This window comes from Platalea leucorodia (genome assembly GCF_965183815.1).
Source record: "Platalea leucorodia genome assembly, chromosome: 7".
Classification (NCBI taxonomy): Eukaryota; Metazoa; Chordata; class Aves; order Pelecaniformes; family Threskiornithidae; genus Platalea; species Platalea leucorodia.
The window spans coordinates 18,376,135-18,394,815 of NC_138829.1; the positions used below are offsets into that span (position 1 = coordinate 18,376,135).

Here is an 18,681-nt window from a genome sequence, read left to right on the forward strand (position 1 = left end):
ACCAGTGTGGGATGGGGAAGCTTATCTAGACCACTCAAGTTAATCATAACATCCTAGAGCTAAAGGCATTTGTGGTATGTGGCAGGATTGTTTTTAAGTGTTATAGTACCATCTATTCAGATTTCAACAGGCAATGGCACAATTAATTTTCATGTAAACCAATAAGGAAGAGGAGGTTTTTTAAGAGATTGTTTTAATTACAAATTAATTCTAGTTTTAGTCCACTTATTTGGTCTTCAAAACACATCACAAATGCCCTCAGTGGAAAATTCACGTGTGACTGTGAATGTTTGTTGAAGTATTAGATCACTGAAGACCGAAGTGACATGAACAGATCTATTCCCAATGTTGGAAAAAACCAAGAAGGGCCAAAGCCAATGCCCTAGATTATCTCTGGTTGTTACAGAGAGGATACAGACAAACTATATTTCAATCCAGAAAATACCCAATTGCATCACTGCATCTAACAAGCTTTTCTCTGCATTAGTTAGAGTTAGTTTTTAGGAAACATACCCATAGTAGAGATATATAACCAGCAAGTGGAATTCAACACACATTTTAACACGTCCTATTCCACTCTACAGCCATTGCATGGTGCTTGTTTGACTGGATTGTCTTACAGATGTAATCTAGTTTAGATGAATAAATGGTTGGAAAGAAGTGTCTTTTATTCAGTATTACATAGGCAGACTCCTGGGACCACGTATGAACTGCCCACAGCCCGAGAATTACTGTTTCTTGCAGATGACATAGTTATTTACCTTGAAGTAAATTCCATGGCAACCCTCTTTCCTTGTTAATGCAAAATCTTAAAAGCTGGGATCCCATATTGATAAAGGGACTGGGTGGGAGTGGCAGTAACCCAACCCTCTAAGTCCTGTATAGATTTTATATTGAATTGTTGGTTTATAGAATCATTCCATAAAAGCAATCATGCTCTATGTGTAACCTGGAAAACACATTTATTCCCTCTGAGTGCGCTGATAAAATGTAGTAACTCCACTACAATTTTCACCCATGTTTAGTATCTCTCAGTATGGTGAGTAATCTTTGCAATTGCCTGATCTTCAAGAAGACATAAAGTTTACATCAACACCATTAAAGTTTGTTCCATTTACATTTTCACAATTCCTGATAAGTCTCCAAAAATGTTTCCATTTACAAAATTAGAAAAAAAAAAAATAAGCAGAAAGTGTAGTGTTTTAAGCCCTGAATAATACAGAGAAATCTAGAGTAGTGGTATCTCTTTCCTCGGTGCTTCTTTGAGGTCTGTATTTTTATTCTAATAATTGATGTTCTCAGGTTGCAAGGACTTGCAGGGTGGCAGGGAAGAAAGAAGAAGGAAAGAGATCTTGCTGCCTGTTTCACTTACCTATTTATAACGTCTCTCATGTCTGCTGTATCGACAGCTGCTTCCAGGCATCCTGTGACTGCTAGGCTGAGTGGTGAGAACAATTCTGTCACAAGGGGCATACCGCATCATTAATTACCACTGAAACCTCTACAGGTGCCTTTTCAGTTTACAAGTGCCCTCCCCAGAGTCCAGGCCCTGATGTGATATGCTACACAGGCTGCTGCATAGTTTGAAAGGTTCTGGCTGCACTTCTCTGTCTGCAAGCATGAAAAGTAAGAGATTCATATCTAGCTGTAGATGAAAAATCAGACTCTCTGTACAAAACCTTTAGATGCCTATTCATATTCAAAGTAGAAGTAATTTTTACGAAGAGTTTGCACACATTAATTTTTCCTATTATAGCTCTCATTGTAAGGAGATTTAAATAACAAAGCTAGAAAATATCTGCCCAATAACTATATCACAGCAAGATTAAATCACTTCCTCAAAATTCATAGCAAGAAAACAATTGGGGCTTTAGTTTTTATTTTTTAATTTAAAAAGAGGCAGTTTTTACAGTTGACAAAATTATTTCTTTTCAAATATTACCATTGTCCACTTTGAGCAGATTCCCAGGGTTTTCTTTGTTCATGAAGGGAAATTGTTAGGTAGCAGAGGCAAAGCAGATACGCAGTCACACGACTTGTACTTAGAAAGTTAATTATTCTCTTTTCTAAGTATATTGAAATAGGGCTCTGGCAGTTGTTTTCTATACTAAAAATGTGCTGAAGAACATAAAAATTGCAAAATATAGCAACAAAAAATTTTGTCATGTGATCTTAATTCATCCTTCTTTTGCATACGTGTCATGATATATTATTACACAGTTACATATCTGGACTAAAGTCTTTGCTTCATGCAGTATATTGAAAATATACCAAATATCAAGGATTGCAAAATAATGTGATGATCACTGGATGAGTTGTCATTTAAACTTTTATTTCATTCTCAATATTCAGCATCTGGCCTCATGCCCATTCATCTCTTAAATGCATCACTGAATAAAATGGTATGAACTTGCCCCATAAGTTTGTATGACTGTTGTCTATGACTTCGCATGACTGAGTATGGGCAGAGAAATTGGTTACTGAAGGAAAAGCTAAGGTGAAAAATTACAGCTCTACGCTATCTGCCCATGTCCCCACATGCACTCCATGGTAAATTAAGGTACCTAACCTCTTCCTTTAGCTGCCTTGCAGGACCTCACGTACACCCCCAAGCAAGCCCACGTTCATTCAAGCTGTCACATTAGCCCATGATACGCGGTTCGCACACCCACAGCCTCTGAGGCAAGTGGTGTTACTATCTTCAGGTTCCAGATAGGGAACTGAGGTACAGCGAGGAGGAACTGAAGAGGAAGCCCTTTTCCACGCCTGAACAGAGAAAAGCAGATTTTGTCTGGTCAAAATGCACAAACATTGGGGACGGATCATGCTCAGTGCTAATGAACTTTTCAGAGAATGTTAATCACCAGCCTTCAACATACTTCTGGGTTTTGAAGGTATGTAACTTGTCCAGGCATGACTGGCCTCCCACAAATACAGTAAAAAGTCATGGCCATGATTTGAACATCATAATTCCTCTTGGTTATATTAGTGCAGCTGTGTCAGTCAAAGCACAAATCCCTCTCTGACCAGCTCAGTGGCCAGCTGCAGGTGATGAGGGAAGGTATAAAAACAGGGCAGGAGGTACTTTGCAGCTATATTCTCCTTGGGATTTTGACTCAAGGACTTCCAGAGCCAGAGGTGGTGTCTTTGCATTTAAAAGGCCTTCGAAGATTTTTTTCTTTTAATTTCTTTAATGATTGACAGAATTTTTCAAAGCATACAGGTACAAGAGCATCTCAGCTAGAGAATTTGTAAACAGAGGCACAATTCTGCTTCCTTTTGCCTGAACACACACCTTTTGTTTTCCTCAATATGGCTGAATGTTTTTTAAACTGAAAATTATTAGAAAGCAAATCTTCCATAAACAGCTAGCATGGAAAACAAACTGATGGGAGTTTGGGGGGGACTTTTAAAAGAGCTCTGTTTTAACATGAAATGTATTATATCTGGCTCCTCTCGCAATTACTAATTTGATATTGAAGATGTTTCTCCTTTTTCCTTCTCTCAGTAAAGATACATGTTTTCCCTTTTTGGCAGTAGAACTGTGGAAGACAAGTTTTAAAGGTCTTATCTATCCTGAAGGCACCTAATTTGCATGCAGCATGTCTCTAGGAGGAGTTTTTTACTAAGAAACTGTTATCTTCTGCATACACGCCCTCACTCCTGCGGGTGAAAACTCAGCAACTCCAGTGCAATATAACTGCCTGAAGTCTTCCTAACCACTCTCGGCTGCAATGGCCCGTACAGGCTATGAGAAGTTTTGAAAAGGAGGGTAACAGATACGAGCCTGACATAAAATGCAACAGGCTGCTGGCACAAAAGGCAAGGGGAGCTGGTGATGTGAGTGCTGGGTGGAAGGTCTTCATGGGGCCAGTTTGGCAATTTCCTGGCTTAACTGTGAATTCCATGGATGAATCCTGGAGCTGTAAATGTGTAGATTGACTGGGCAAGCCTGAATCTAATATGGAGGGAAGTGTATTTTAACCAACAGAGAGAGAACAGAGCACTCTTCCCGACTGTGGCAACGGGTAATTTGACTGTTTGGAATCTGAGTGCAGATATACGCAATGATACTGCAAACATATCACATATTTAGACATTAATTGTGTGCAGGAAAAACATCATTATCAACGGGATGCATGCAGTGAGGTTTACGAAGTATGTCAGTCAGATATGAGGATTCCCACGATTGCCTGAGATGAAGAAAGAAGACAACAGAAGTCACGTTCAGAGAATCCTATTCTGGGTGTACACACTTCATAATTGGCATTTGTTTTCACAGTTTTCAGTGGATATTTTATAGGTATAAAAATGTTGATAAACTAAATTTGCAATAAATAACATCATTAAGCCTACTGCTGGCCATTACCTTATTCCACAATTTTTTAAATACGTTCCCAACTGCATAGTCACACAGGTTATTTGGAAGCCACTGTCTGCGGGGACGTGTTTGTAGTCTTTTAACCTTTGGACTTCTTACCCTTTTCCCTCCTCCCTGCTTGTTTTCTCTAGTACACATTGTCCTTTCCTTGAATTTCCTGATCATACGGATATTTGAGGCTATCACCTCACACCTACTTTATTCTACTCCAAACCCTTGTTTTTTCTATACAGCTCACTTAGCACTTGGCTACAAAGGTGTCATCTACACAAAAGATGCACAAGGGGATAGGAGTCATTTCCATGTTTTCTGTAGGATAAAAATTGAACCCTGAACGGAGTGCATGTAGCTTTTCTGATGAGCCTTTTCTCAGCTCTCCGTGCAAGTGTACGTTCAAGGAAGCATTTCTCGGTTTGAGGCTGATGCTGTTCCGTATGTGTACGTAGTGACCAGACTGTCTTTCACTTAAACTTTCTGGCGTACTTATTCAGACTTTCCCAGAGACAAATATAAAACTGTTATGTGCAGACAGATCCTAGATTAGGATGTCCCCAAGCTCTGTCTTCTTCACCGTACGTGTCTATATGTGTTCCTATTCCCCTGCTTTCGACACAGACCAGGGTAGAAGTATACGCCCCAAATTCTTTGCACCAAATTTATACTTCCACCATAAAGAAAGTTACCAGGTGCGTTTCAGTCACCTTTACTCTTCCGTTGAGTGTCAGCGCTGTGCATGCTTCTTTTGCAATTATGCAGAAATCAGTGACCTCCTTCTCCTGGCGTGCTTTCATACTCTTGCTTATTTATTTGGTTTTTGGAACAGAAATGGACAGAAAATCTCATAGGGTAAACCTCAGCTCCTCCTTCCCTGGCAGAGCTCTTAGTCTTGGAAGAAACTGTGTTTGTATGGCCATGTTTGCAGGCTTCAGTTCTAAGGACCATTCCTAGGCCAGTGCTTTAGTACTTTATCATTGGAAAATATTTTCCACACTCTGATCTGCAGGTACCTGTTGCATTTTAAGAATATTACTTCTTGTTCTGTTTTCTGGAGACATGAAAATATTTTTACCTTCCTTTTGCAGCAATCTGTTATGTGGCATGTTAGAGAGTCTCTGCTGGATCTTTGCTTGTCTATACAGAACTGCCCCAGGTCTTTCAGTCTTTTCTCATAAGTGATCTTTCTGCAAGCTCTAATTGTTCTTTTCTGCACTACCGTTCATTCGGTTATTTACTGATGTGATACACACAAAACTTAACTAGGCACCACTAAGTGCGGAGGAGCTCAGCATGTAGTGAGGCTCTCTTTCTCTGCAAATCTTTCCCCCAAATTGGAGCGTTTATGCTAATGAATAAAATTAATGTATATACAAATATATGTATAGTATATAGATACTCTGTATCAAAATACATACATATAGATTTTTCTCTCTAAAAATATATATAAAAGGAACAAACTGATCATTTGCTCTCGCTCCTCTCGCCTTCCTCTCCCTCCCTCTAAAAAGGATCGTCGTGTTCACTGTTCTTCTCTGGTCTCAACCCTTTCCATTCTACTTGCCCACCTATTTCAAAGAAAAATATAGGAACCCACTATCTTGAACACTGTCAAATGTAGTTAAATCTGTCAGAACAGTTGAAGAAAGCATGCATGAAACTGTAGGGATAAGGTTTTCCCTCACTCCCTCTCAAAATGTACATGCATATATTCCCGTAGTGATGGAAGTGAACTAAACCTCTGAATCCCTCTGGCTCCCAGACTTGCTTAATCTCAGTTTATATCTCCATGATGATATGCCTGCCATTAACTCTTTTTCTTTCAGAATTAAGGTCACTTCATGTAAATGTCTTCTGATTTTCCTCTCAAAATAAAGATGAACATCTTTTTTCCTTGAATCATTTGATAGCTAAGGTCACCTCCTTGTTAATCTATTAGTTTTGCTAAAATGAGAACTAAATCTTCCCTCTTTTCAAATACGTGGGATAACCATGTCTGATGTTTGCCTTTGCAGGGCAGCTAGTCAGGTATCATTACTAGTCTGACAAACCTACTCTCATTGCTGGTGAAGACTTTGAAAGACCAGGCTCAGCACATTGTTTTGTTAACCATGAATCTCTCCTACTCTTTATCTTACATACTAGCTTTTTTTTTTTCAGAAATTTCTTATTTGGTTTTTAACTATTTGCTCATAGTTACCAAGTTAATGCAACTACAAAGAATAAGTATTCCTTAAAGTGTTTAAAATAAGTCAGGGAAGCTTAAAATTACATTAATATCTGCAATCTAGGACTAATGTTAAGCAATCATTTAAATTTGGATTAAGAATCCCACGTTTAATAGAACTTGATGATCTTGTAGAAGCAGTTAGTTGCCATGTTGGGGCTGGGGGCAGCTGACCGTGCTGCCTGGGTACGGAGCAGCTCAGGAAAATCCTTTCAAGCATTAAAGAGGAGATGGAAGAGAAGAGATTGCCTTTTATCTCCCCTAGTCAAGGCATCGTCTTGGTAAATATTATGCAAACATACAAAGGGATTTATATGGCAAAGCACTTTAAAGCCTAAAATGTCCTGAAACAAGTAACTGCATGAGCAAACCTGTAGTTGAGTGGCTGAGTAAGCATCTGGGTATCACAGTAACAGTGTATTAATCAGCTCTGGATCCAACACAACTAGTGTGGTCTTGGCCCCCTGCATTCTTAGACATTGTTACTGAATCAAATAATTTAAAAATCCACTTTCAATGAATAAAATCCTTTTCTCTCTTTTATTTTCCAGATTCGTCCATGTAAGACATGTTTATGGATTCATACTGTCTTTCCCTTTGAAAATGTTCAATAACGTTTGGTGACAATTTTTCCAAGTAGAAAACATTCTTTAAAAAAATTCCCTACAGAATTTATAAAGTCTTACAGAAGTGTTGTGGTTCATTAGCTGATTTTTAATCTAATAGTCACCTGATTCGCATTCACTTACCACACCAGTGTATAACCTCTGCATCTTCTTCCCTGGTACATGCCCTAAGTGAACTCAATTCATGATTCCAGTCCATTTGCTCCCAGCTAAAAATGTCCTTGACTCATTAAAAAGAAAAAAAAATCTTGATCTATTCAGGTGCTGTTAAAGGAGAAATGTATGTGCAGTCCAGAATGGCTTCCTGTACATTTTTATAAATATCTCTCCTGGCAGATTAAAAGCAAAGCCAATGACTTTTCAGTCCAAATTTTGTCAGCTGTAGGGTTAGTGGCATGGTACCATAAATAGCTGTGTTAAAACATCTCCAGAGTTCTGCCAGAAATCTGGAAAACCTCTTTTGGGGAAACCTGTGCTTTACCAGAACTACTACTACCATGCCAGCCCTTTAAGCCAGCTCAGTGTCAGGAACGTTGGAGGTAGGAGTAAGAATCCTCTCAGAGCACTCTTAGCAAAACAGAGTAAGAGCTGAACTACCTACACTTACTGTACAGCAGCCTTGCGGTCTGTAGGACTTCCTATCCTTGGTTGGTAAAATCTCACTATTAAGAAAGAACCCACCTTGTCTGCAGTTCTTAAGTTTCACATTTGGGGTTTTTTTTTGTTCTCATTTGGTCAACACTTTCAGAGTTTGCTGGTGTCTTAGTTCTCATTTGTAGCACGTGGTTTTGGCGGGGTGGTGGAGCTGCATTCAAAAGAGTCGGAGTTCTGTTATGAAGCATGGGTGACGGCTACTTTTGCTTTTTAGCGCTGTCAGAGCAAGGAGCAAAACGTTTCATAAATGCATCATGTTTTTGCCTACTTACGTGCTTTTCTCTTTTTAAAAAAATTTATGTTTGTTTACACAGCCATAAAATGTGTGTTTGTGTGATTGGCAGAGCATTATTTCTTCCATTTCTTCTCTTCCATGGTAGCAGTGGCTGCAAGGATCACGCTGGATTCCTGCTGCAGGAGATCTAGCCACATCTGTTTGAGACTCCCCACAACTGCATCTTAGCAATCTCCCTGCTTACTTCAGCTCACATACCCAGCAACGCCATTCATATCTTTCCTTTACACAAACTTCCCACCCGATTCAGGAAGGTTTGCTAACTTTCTAACACCATCAAAGAAGTAATCGCATTCAGTAGTAAAAATCTGAACCTTACTTGAGTGTCTTTAGTACCTGTCTGATACCTTTAACTCAGATGCAGGATTCCTGTAGGGGTCTTCCCATCTATTATTTTTCACAATGAGGAACATCCTGCTGATGTTTAATGAATGTAGAATTTCTAGACAGGTTATTTGGCAATAGTATTATTATTAGACCTTTTAGAAGTGACAGCTGACACAAGGTGTACTTACCTCATGTAGCCCAGCTGTGACAAACAATATAAAAACCACCTTTGGACTTGGATGACGGGTCAAGTGATGCTTTTAACTGTTACCAGATAACTTTTAGGGCTGGAGGATAATATTCAAAACATAAGCATAACCCATGTGGCTAGTAAGCTCAAATCAAATTCAGGGGAAAGGAAGGTTTAGGGCTTGTTTTTTCCTGTTGGGTAATCAGTATGATGGTCTTTGTCAGTTCAAAAACGTCATCTCTGGACCAGCCCGAATTTTAGCAGCTTGACTGTGTCAGCAGGCATGCCAGGTTACTGAGGACTCCAACTTCCAGAAAAGTACTGATGATTAACCCGTAATGACCTTTTGCATTTATGGTCATAAGCAAAGCTGAGACAGTGCAAATAACGCAAACGGCAAACTCAGAGCAAAACTATGACTTTCTGCAGACATTCAAAAGCGTAGTTGGTTGGTAACAAAATGCAAACTTGCTTGTTTTATTTTAACGGACTGTCAGCATGCAAGGGGGAAGCTGGTGCGCTCCTGTCTGTGGGGTTTATTAGGCAAAGAGCGTGTGCCTCTACTTCCTTCTCTCATTAAAAATGGAGACGACTTTCCAGCAGTGTTTCTCGGGCTTTTTTGCAGTAGGTAACCGCGCCCCCTCAGCACCTCTCCACCGGTGCGTGCAGATGTCCGCACCGCGCCTGAGCCGCTCCGGCGCGGCCGGCAGCCGGCGGCGGGCGCGGGCAGGCAGCGCCTGCCGGGAGCGGCCAGCACGCCGCTGGCCAGCTTGGCTGACAGGCGCAAGGACGACGCGGGGGCCTGGTTTTCTTCCGTCATGTCATGAACTACCCTTGGACACAGTCCTCCACCTTTCTGTTCTGGGCCTCCTGCCTCCATCCTGCCCCGAAACAGCAGGACGGTGCCAACGGGAAAGCACAGCCGGCGCCGGCCGCTCCGTGCCCGACGCACAACGCGCCCGAAGGCCACGGCCGGGCCCGGTGGGCGCGCAGCGGCCTCCAGCCCGCCCCCGCCCCAGCCGGGCTCGCCGGCCGCACCCGGGGCCACGCCACTCGCCGGGCAGCCGGCGGACTACAGCTCCCGCCGTGCTTTGCGCGCAAGGCCCGCGGCCCTTGGGGCGCGGGGCGCGCCGTGCTTGCTGGGGCACGTAGTGCGGCCGGGCGGCCGCTCCTCCGCCCGGCCGCCATTGGCCGGGGCCAGTCTCCGCCCGCCGCGGCCGGCGGTCGCTTCACCCCGCACGGCGCTTGCCGCAATCACAGCGGCCGCGGCGGCGACACCTCCGCAGGCAGCGCGGTAAGGACCGGCGGGGGCCGCGCTGGGCGCCCGGGGAGCACCGGGACCGGGGAGGGTTCTGTCACGGCCGGCGGCGGGGAGGAGGCGGGGGTACGCCTGAGTGAGGGGAGCCGTGAGGGGGGGCCGGCCCGCTCCGCGCCCCGGCGACAGAGCCGCCCGGGCTAGGGACCAGGGGCCCCGCCGGCTCCAGGCGAGCGGCCGAGGGGCGCCGGTTTTCCTCGGCGGCTCCGAGCGCTGCCGAGCCCCCGCCGCTCGTCCCGGCGCCCCGTCGCCCCCCGGCTGTCGGGGGCTGTCGGGGCCCGGCGTTAGCCGGCGCTGGGGCGGACGCGGGGCGCGGGTCGGGCCGGTTTGCAGAACCCCCCGCGGGCCGCCGGGCCAGGGGTGGGTGGGCCGGCCGGTGCGCCGTGGGCAGGCTGCAGACCGCCGTCGGTGATGCCCGTGGTAAAACGGGTTTGGGCCAGTTGTGCCCCCTCTGGCTCGGGAGCTGTGTTTGAGCTCGCCCTTCTGGAAGGGCTTCCCCGGGGAGAGGAGTGAAAGCGGCTCGTTCAGGGGGGCATTGCCCCGGGCTGGCGCAGGAGGGAGGGCTGGGGGGAGGCAGGAGCGGCAGCACAGCCTTAGCCCCCGGTGGTGCATTTTTCCCGGGGGAAAACGATGGAGTGAGAATTTATGGGTTTTCTGCAAATTGCTGATGATGCTCGAGAAGTACTGCACTGTGGCTACAGTTATTTATAGCTGGTAGACAACCTTGCCATAACACGAAGGTCTGCTCGGAGTTAGTCGCACCACTAGTTCCTAATTAGGATGGGACAACGCTGTGTTGAGTGTCTGTATTTGGGGGTTAAAATAAGGATTGGAGTGAAGATCTGAAACGCTAAGATAAAACATAATAAAAGACATGCGGAGTGCAGGAATTTCAGACTTTTTGCGTAATCACTTCTCCAGAATTTCATTCTGTCCATGCTCCAAACACTTCCATGTTTGTTGAGCAGAAATGCTTACCCTCGTCTGACTTATTCCTCTACCCCCAACACCCCCCCCCAAATCATGCAATGTAATAAATTAGAGTTATTCGTGCAGTGTTGCAGTAGCTGTTTTTTCTACCATTGGAATGTGATTGCAGATGCTTTTTATATTTGTAGACAGATATGAAAGTAAATAACAGAAGCAGTTTTACTGAAGTCTTAAGATCTGCCAAATTTGAATCTGGGCTTTTTGAAGTGCGTAGGAAAAAAAACCTGAAACGAGGTGTATTAGATTGTCACCGTCCTTGGAAGCATAAGGAGTGACTTTGTTTTCTTTTTTACCCTGGTAAATGGTGCCATGTCTCTGCTGCTGAGAAAGACAAATCTGCAAACAGTAGAATGAACTTTATTTAAAATAACTGTTAAATACCTTTATTTAACATTTTAAAAATGTTTAAAACCATTCTGAGTTAACATAATTACAAATTCTTCGTTTTACAGTAAAAGTGACTTCTATATCTTCAGTAGCTATACTAAACTATTTTACTACAAGTTCTAATCAAATTAAGCTGATTCATAAAATGGTTATTAGTAGACTTTTTGTGAAGAATTGTTTTGCAACAGAAACCATAATCGCCTTCAAAATGTAGCTTATCAGAGTTTACAGTAATAAAGACGTTTTTTCTTTCTACCATACAAGTGCATAAAGAAAATCAGACTAATTCCGCAAGGGCTTAATCACGGGTTTAGGTGCTTCAGTTCACGTAGCAGCCGGCACAACATGTATGCAGAACGTTGCTGACAGAGAACTGCAGACATTAGTTTCCTGTGAGGAGGGCTATCATGAGTCATGTTTTGTGGAAATCGGCATCTAAATATTACAGTGACAGGCAATATACAAGCACTGTGTGGGAAAAGGAATTGTGACTTGATTCTGAAAACTAAAAGGCTAGTGGTCATAAGAAGAGCAGCTGAAAAGAAATACAGATTTCCGAGAAGAACTGGAATGATGAGCTGATTAGCTTAAAGCTGTTCTTTTTCCCCAAGATTACTGTTAACTCACTTATTTCACATGAAGGGAAAATGGCTATATAGTTTCTGTTTATACAGCTCTTAGAGGCTGTGCTTGAGGTATTTGGAGTTTAAGCTACTGCAGTGTCAATATCACTCTGAACACTAGTGGAAAATACTTTGATCAACTCAAACCCCTTTCTTTAGGGTGGTATCCTGTTGTTCTAAGGTCTTTGATCTTAGTGGACTGCTTTCCCAAAGGCAGGTTGGGAACTCGGGGAACAGGCTGTTGACCAGAATTGTTCTAGCAGGAGCTGGCCACTTCCAGACATGGTCTTTCTTAAGCATCCCTCTCATCAAGTCAGAGATGTGTGCTAGCCGTGTAATGGGAAGTGGTCAAGGTACCTCTGCCAAGAAAAATTGGTTCGAAGAGCTGCATGAATTGTTCTGGCAAGAGCCACCCAGTTCTGGCCATGCTGCTTCCAGGGACTGTGCAAACTGCGCAGCAGCCTACCTGTGCGTGTACATGCTGTGGTTCTGCATGTGTAGATCTGATGCTGAATCCACTATGTCTGTGAGATGTGCCTTTTTCCTGACATGGTCTCCAAAGCAAAGTTAATTAACTCTTCTACCGGAAAGACTAGGCAGTCTTTGGGGGTCAGCCAAAGCTCTCAAATGATCTTGTAGTGAATTTTCAACTCTTGCATGTAGTCTCACTCTGCGTGCATTTAGGATTGCATGTGACAGATCTGTGATTCCTTGCTTTCAGAAGAAGGCTTTTTATGTACCTGTGGTAAGCTGGTCAGCCGAGCTGGTTTCTCTTTGAATATGACCTGAAAACATAGCATGGGATGGAAACTTTCTCTTCTCAACAGTAGCTCAGGAACTCATTCAACAGAACACAATCTTTTAAATTGCCTGCCTCAGCACTCAGAGGCTTTCTTTAAAACAAGCAGAAATATGGGGGGGGGGGGTGTGGGGGTGTGGGTGTTATTTGGTGGTTTGTTTTTTGATATTTTTTTTTTTTTAGTAGTAAACAAGCAATGAAAGACCTATTCCCACTGCACATGTGTTTAATGGCTAAACCTATTTTAAATGCTGCTCAGAGAACCTTGGGGAGTTGAGCATTTATTAATCATGGCTTATTAGTGTATTGTGGTATGTCTAGGTTTTTTCCCCCTTCTTTCTGGTGTTAATTTGATTTAATTATAGTATAGGAAAAGACAGATAAGTGGGATTGTATGTCATTAATTGGTATAAAAGAGGAGGTTTTTTCTATTCTAAATAACCCATGCCAAAACATATGTTGTTTTCTAATACAATGCAACTGTTTCTTGATGTTTTGTTTGTTTTTTGTTTTTTTTTTTTCCCCCCCGGGCCTTCTGCATCATTCAGAACTTTGTCTCAGCAACGGTGAGAAACGTGAGGATCTGGATATCCGTGTACCACATGGGACACTGTTGAATTCCTCATGGAGGGACTGCCTGAGGGGCTTGATGACTTAAATCTTCGTTCCTGGTCTGGCCCTGGGGTTTTCTGTTGTGGGCCTGTTTGCAGGCAGAATGCAGAGCTGGTACCTCATACACCTGTGCCCCACACAGCATGTCCCCATGCAGAGATACTGGCTGGGGTCCTGAGAGCTATAGGTCCGTGTTAGTATAGTCTGGAGTGTGAACTTCTCAGGAAAGACAGTCCCATCAAACTGCTTCCAGTTCAGGACTTAGCACTCCATAGTGTATTTTTTCTGAAGCTACTTGAGTCTCTGTCGCATCAGTAACTGACAGCCGGTGGCAGTGACTGTTCCCATGTGATAGATGCCTGTCTGCTAGGATCTGCCTTGAAATGAGCCATCATGTTGTATGGCCCAGTGAACGGCTGGCAGCAACACGGCTCCTATTGATGTGTCCAGGATTCGAATTAATGATTTACATCTCTAAGCGCTAAGCATCATGTGAAAGGATCTCCAGCCCTTCAGCCATCATTTGAACCATTTATTTTCTCTTTTTGTATTTTTTCATGTAAATATAAGTAAGTAATGTTTTTAGTTGGAGAAAAGAAAAGTTATGCTTTAATGAATGTGGAATAAAGTTTCTTCTCATGAAACAGATACTGAGCTCTGAGGGTCTGTTTGCATGAAATTCATCTCCGTGTTCCAGTAAGTCAAACTCAGTTAAGATTTCTAGGCAGATTATCTGAAATATATTCATTTTCTTTTCTTGTCTAATATTTCAGGAGTTAGTTAGATATACCTGAAACTGAATATCGGGAATGCATAGGCTTGTTGTCCCATGGCGTATTTTGGCACTTTACAAAAGTTTTAAACAACTTGGTCTGAATCTTAGCTGTGCTGTGGGCAAGAGAATAGACTGGTTTTGTGGATGTTGCAAACACAGTATATCTTCAACACAGTTGTTAGTTATGTTACTTGTCACTTCTTCAGATGATTAAGACAAGATAGCCAAGGCAGAGTTGCCATACAAAGCCACCTGTCACTGGTGACAACAATGACAAGAATTTACAATTCCAGTTCAACATGAGAGATAACTGTCTATCAAACTGCAGAAAAATTCTGCTTATTCCTTCATATCCGCTTAACTGCTGAAGTAGCTAATAACTCAACAAATGCTAAATTGTTAAATTATCATGTATTGTTCTCGGTCCCAAATCTCATGCTTGCAGGCAGTGACAGGAGTGGCTTATTCCTGAAAGATAAGTTTCCTAGATTCAAATGAGCTTTTGGAAGAAGCGGTGTCATCGCACTTAACGTTTGGTCCTGTCTTTTCCTTTCTGTTCTGGAGTTTTTCTGTGTGGTAACAGCTCTTCCTATAGGAGCTGGTACACTAACATGACTTCCTTTACTTTGTGGTAGCTCCATGAAAAAGAAAAAAACCCCACCCTTCCAAAAATATATATAATATATTTTTCATACTACTGCCTGCAAGGCTTAATCTTAGTGACCAGTAGATCCAGTCTTGGAAAGACCCATACTACATGTTACATTAGCAGTCTTCACTGTACACAGCTGCTTAGGAGGTGAGCTGGCTACTTCTCTGTTTCAGCCTCATTTGAGTGGCTGCAGATGGATGGTTTTGGCTGTGGGAAGCTGAGGCTGACTTCGATACTGTTTAGTTACTTGGTTTAGTGATAGCTTTGACATTTTGTCTTGTGACTGTGTCATATGGCTTGGGAGTTTCCAGCTTTCATTCCAGAGAAAACCATGCTAAAGTAGACTATTCCACCTCTTACAACACCACCTCTTACATACATGTCAGCAACGATCAACCTTCAGAATCTTTTTTTTTGTAAGTAGGCCAGTGTAAAATCCCATCTCTCAGTGCATGAGGAAGTATGTAATTTTTGTGCGTGTACCAAGAGCACGCAATTCTTCAATGGAGTTTGCTTTATGAGGACACATTGGATGCAGCAGACCTGAGACTGTGGCCAATATATGTACACCCCCCCCCCCCCCCCAAAACCCCAAACAACAACAACAACAAAACCCACCAAAAACAAACAAAACAAAACAAACAACCAAAAAACCCAAACCAAACAACCAAAAGCAAGCATTTGTTTAGATATGGCCAGATTGTTTGCTTTTATAGCAAACACTTTATCAGACAGTCAAGGTGCTCAGGAAGATCACTAGTGGGGACACTACTTCTAGTCCTCTCAAGAAAGCAGAAAGAGCCATTTCTGCATGGGCTCAAACCTCCTCTCTGGCTCTGCTTTTTTGAATTTGACGTCTACAGGCTCAGACCCGATTCTCTCGCTGTGCGCCTTGTGCAAACAGTTAACCATTGCGCAAAAGAGACGAAAATGCTACTCTTTCATGTGGTACTGGTTCACATTTGCTCTCCGCTAGCATAACAGGTTGCACAAATAGCATGAGGCTCTCACAGTCGGCACTTCCCCCCAGCCCCAGCAGTTAGGGCTGTATCTTGTGCAGAACAGCAGCATCGCCTCCCTCCACCCTCTCTGGCTTTCCTGGCACAGAGAGCTTTTGTGACACTCTGACCTTCCAACTCCCAAGCAATTCTCCATGTCTATGCATCTTTGTGCCTACGTCACCCGGGATTTGACTTGGTAATAGTGGGCTAATTGCCAGTGAGTGGAAACCAGGGAACTGCACAAGCAGAGAACAAGAGAATAGTATTAATCTGAAAAAGTTTTATCTGTGAAATACTTGATAGTGAGGCTTGCTCTGTATTTGAGGCTTATTCATTACTAGCTATTATAGAACAAAACAACCAGAGGGAGCTGAAAGACTTGGTTGTCCTATTCATAATTGCTTTCCAGTCAGATTTGAAAGCTGACAGAAAACTCTTGTAGCTAGTAGCAGCTTGATGCTAAAGGAAGATATGACCAGAAATTGTGCTGTGGGTTGAATGGTCTGTAAAACAAAAAAAACCCACAAGCAAGAAAAGCTTCTAGTTGTGATACTACTGATATTTGTTTTGTGTTTGTTCTATTTTTGACTGATGTCCTCTGATCTACTTCTCTCAAACTTCTTCATTAGGGATTTTTTTTTTCTGCCATTTGTGGAGTAAATAAGAGAGATGATATTGAAAGCAGTTGTGCTGCTGGGCTGTGCTCTGGGCATCAGCACGTTCCCCATGGAAGAACCTGAAGATGGAGGCAAGCACTGGGTGGTGATTGTTGCAGGTTCGAATGGCTGGTACAACTATCGACACCAGGTAAGGAGCACTGGTCCCACATGCTGATGCTGGCCACATTCCAGAAAATGCCTGCTCTGGGACTCATGCGGAGATGACAGCTGCCTAGACTAGTTCAGCCCTTCTGTCATTTGGGCAAGTGCTTCTACTTCTAGGCTATCAGGAGTGTGTGAAGTTTTCAAAATGAACAGCAACAAGATTCACTCACAGCCTAGTCTTAATTCTTGTTATTCTCACCCCAAGAATTCCCCTCCGCTGTTCCTTTTACTATTTGAATTTTTTTTGCTTACAAATTTGTCCAGTCTTTCATCTTTTGAAAAGCTGTCATTAGCAGGAGGAGCAGTATTCTTCCTCTAATCACGCTTCTGCATCCTGGGAGACCTGTATCATTTAGGGTAAATACTCTATTACTAGGCTACAGGATCTGACCCCAACTTGCAGGTGAACAAATGATGTCTTGAATTAAACCTCCTTTTGAGACACATGCATGTTTCTTTCCATTTGTTTTCCTCTTTTCCTTATGTTATGAAAAAGCTCCCTTTCTTCTCTCAGTTAAAAAAAATCTGTGAAGGCTGCAAATGCAGTGTGTTTTTGTGGGATGGAGGACATGCAGAAGGGTTCTTTTTAACCTGAATCTGTTTGCTCACTGTGTTCAACAGCATGGTCTCAGAGTTGTGTTGGCACAACAAGGATGTGGAGCACCGGGGTGCAGGGATCAGAGTGAATGTTAGAAAGAGGAGAAAAGGGAACAGAACTCCTGAGTTTGACACTGCTGTCAAAGCCAGTGTGTTGTGGAATTGTGGTCTGAGTGTGAGTGTCAGGATGGACAGGATTAAATCCAAGTGACTTAACTCTGATTAAGTTCAAGACTTATCAGCAGTCAGGAGACTACCACAGTTTTTCCCTTTGGGGAATTCTTGGGCAATCCCTTAAATAGATTAATCTACACTTAAACGCAGTCTTTGCTCGAAACTTGGAACTACCTCTTGCTTTCCTGGAGAACACGGTCCATTTAATTCTGATTTATGTATACATTTGTGTATTTATAAATGTTAGAAAAATAGTTTACTAGACTATTGAACTCAAACAGAGATTGAAACACTAGTGTACAGAACCAGCATTTTAAAGTTAAACTGTATTAAATGTACTGGGTACATATATCGATCTGATTTGCTGAACACTGAAACTTTTAAAGTATTTATTATTTGTAATGTAACTGCCTGTGAAGTCTAGAGAGGCTTTATCCTCTCTATTTGTGTTGATTGAGGAAGAAAGGAGCCTTCCTTGTGTTGGGCACACTGGGGTTTATGTTTATGTTTCTCCTCCCCCTCAGCTCACAATCAGTTTGTAACTTTCAGTGCAGTGATGAGCTTATAACTAAATGAACCAGACTGACAACCTTGTTGCATCTGAAGAAGAACCTGTTGCTGGCAAATGCTACCTTAACACGTTGACAAGCTGGTTGTAGAGACCGTGCTCCTTGCACTGTAGCTGTCGCCTGTTAACCGTAGTTGGGATACTACAGCCTTAATATAAACCATTCCTATTTCAAATTAAATCTGAAAAAAGAGATTGAAAAAGTTGAAATCAGAAAACAATTATAAAAATAATAGTGTTGTACTTGATCACTGCCCGCCCTGGGGTGTCTAAATATAATTACTGGGTTGTGCTCTGGTTGTTGCTGTTGCTGTATAACCAGTCTTGCTGGCTCTGCTCCACTCTAGGAGGAGTTAATACCGCAACATTCATTCTTTAAATCAAATTACATTTTTGAAGCTGTGGCTCATGAGAATTACATTTCTACAGTTGCCCAGGCATAGAGTTTTAAACCTTTCTGTCAGTGAGCCTTCAATGGCAAGTGTATCTGCCAGGTATAATGGAGTTATGCGGAACATATATATGCATGCTTACATATTTGTGTGCAACAGTAAGTCTTCTGAAGATGCCAGTTTCACAGAAGCAAAGTAACTTTTGAGTGTGGTCATGCTTTGCAGACAGTTGTTAAGTAATTGCTTTTCAAGGTTAGAAAAATGAGAATGGGATTTCT

The 18,681-nt window shown here is 42.6% G+C and overlaps 1 protein-coding gene across 5 annotated transcripts in view; it reads left to right on the forward strand.

The window, feature by feature from the left end:
* Window positions 1-9,864: 9,864 nt before the first annotated feature.
* The window catches only part of LGMN (legumain), a 28,463-nt gene continuing 19,646 nt past the window's right edge, over window positions 9,865-18,681 (forward strand). The window contains exons 1-3 of one of the 5 annotated variants that reach the window (XM_082316972.1): window positions 9,865-9,988; window positions 13,357-13,989; window positions 16,478-16,655. In XM_082316972.1, coding sequence (XP_082173098.1) covers window positions 16,518-16,655 — 138 coding nt within the window. In that variant the 5' untranslated portion in view covers window positions 9,865-9,988; window positions 13,357-13,989; window positions 16,478-16,517. Of the gene's footprint in view, window positions 9,989-13,356; window positions 13,990-14,012; window positions 14,117-14,185; window positions 15,264-16,477; window positions 16,656-18,681 lie in introns of those variants that run through there. The other 4 variants (XM_082316974.1, XM_082316973.1, XM_082316975.1 and 1 more) reach the window with 4 other exon arrangements.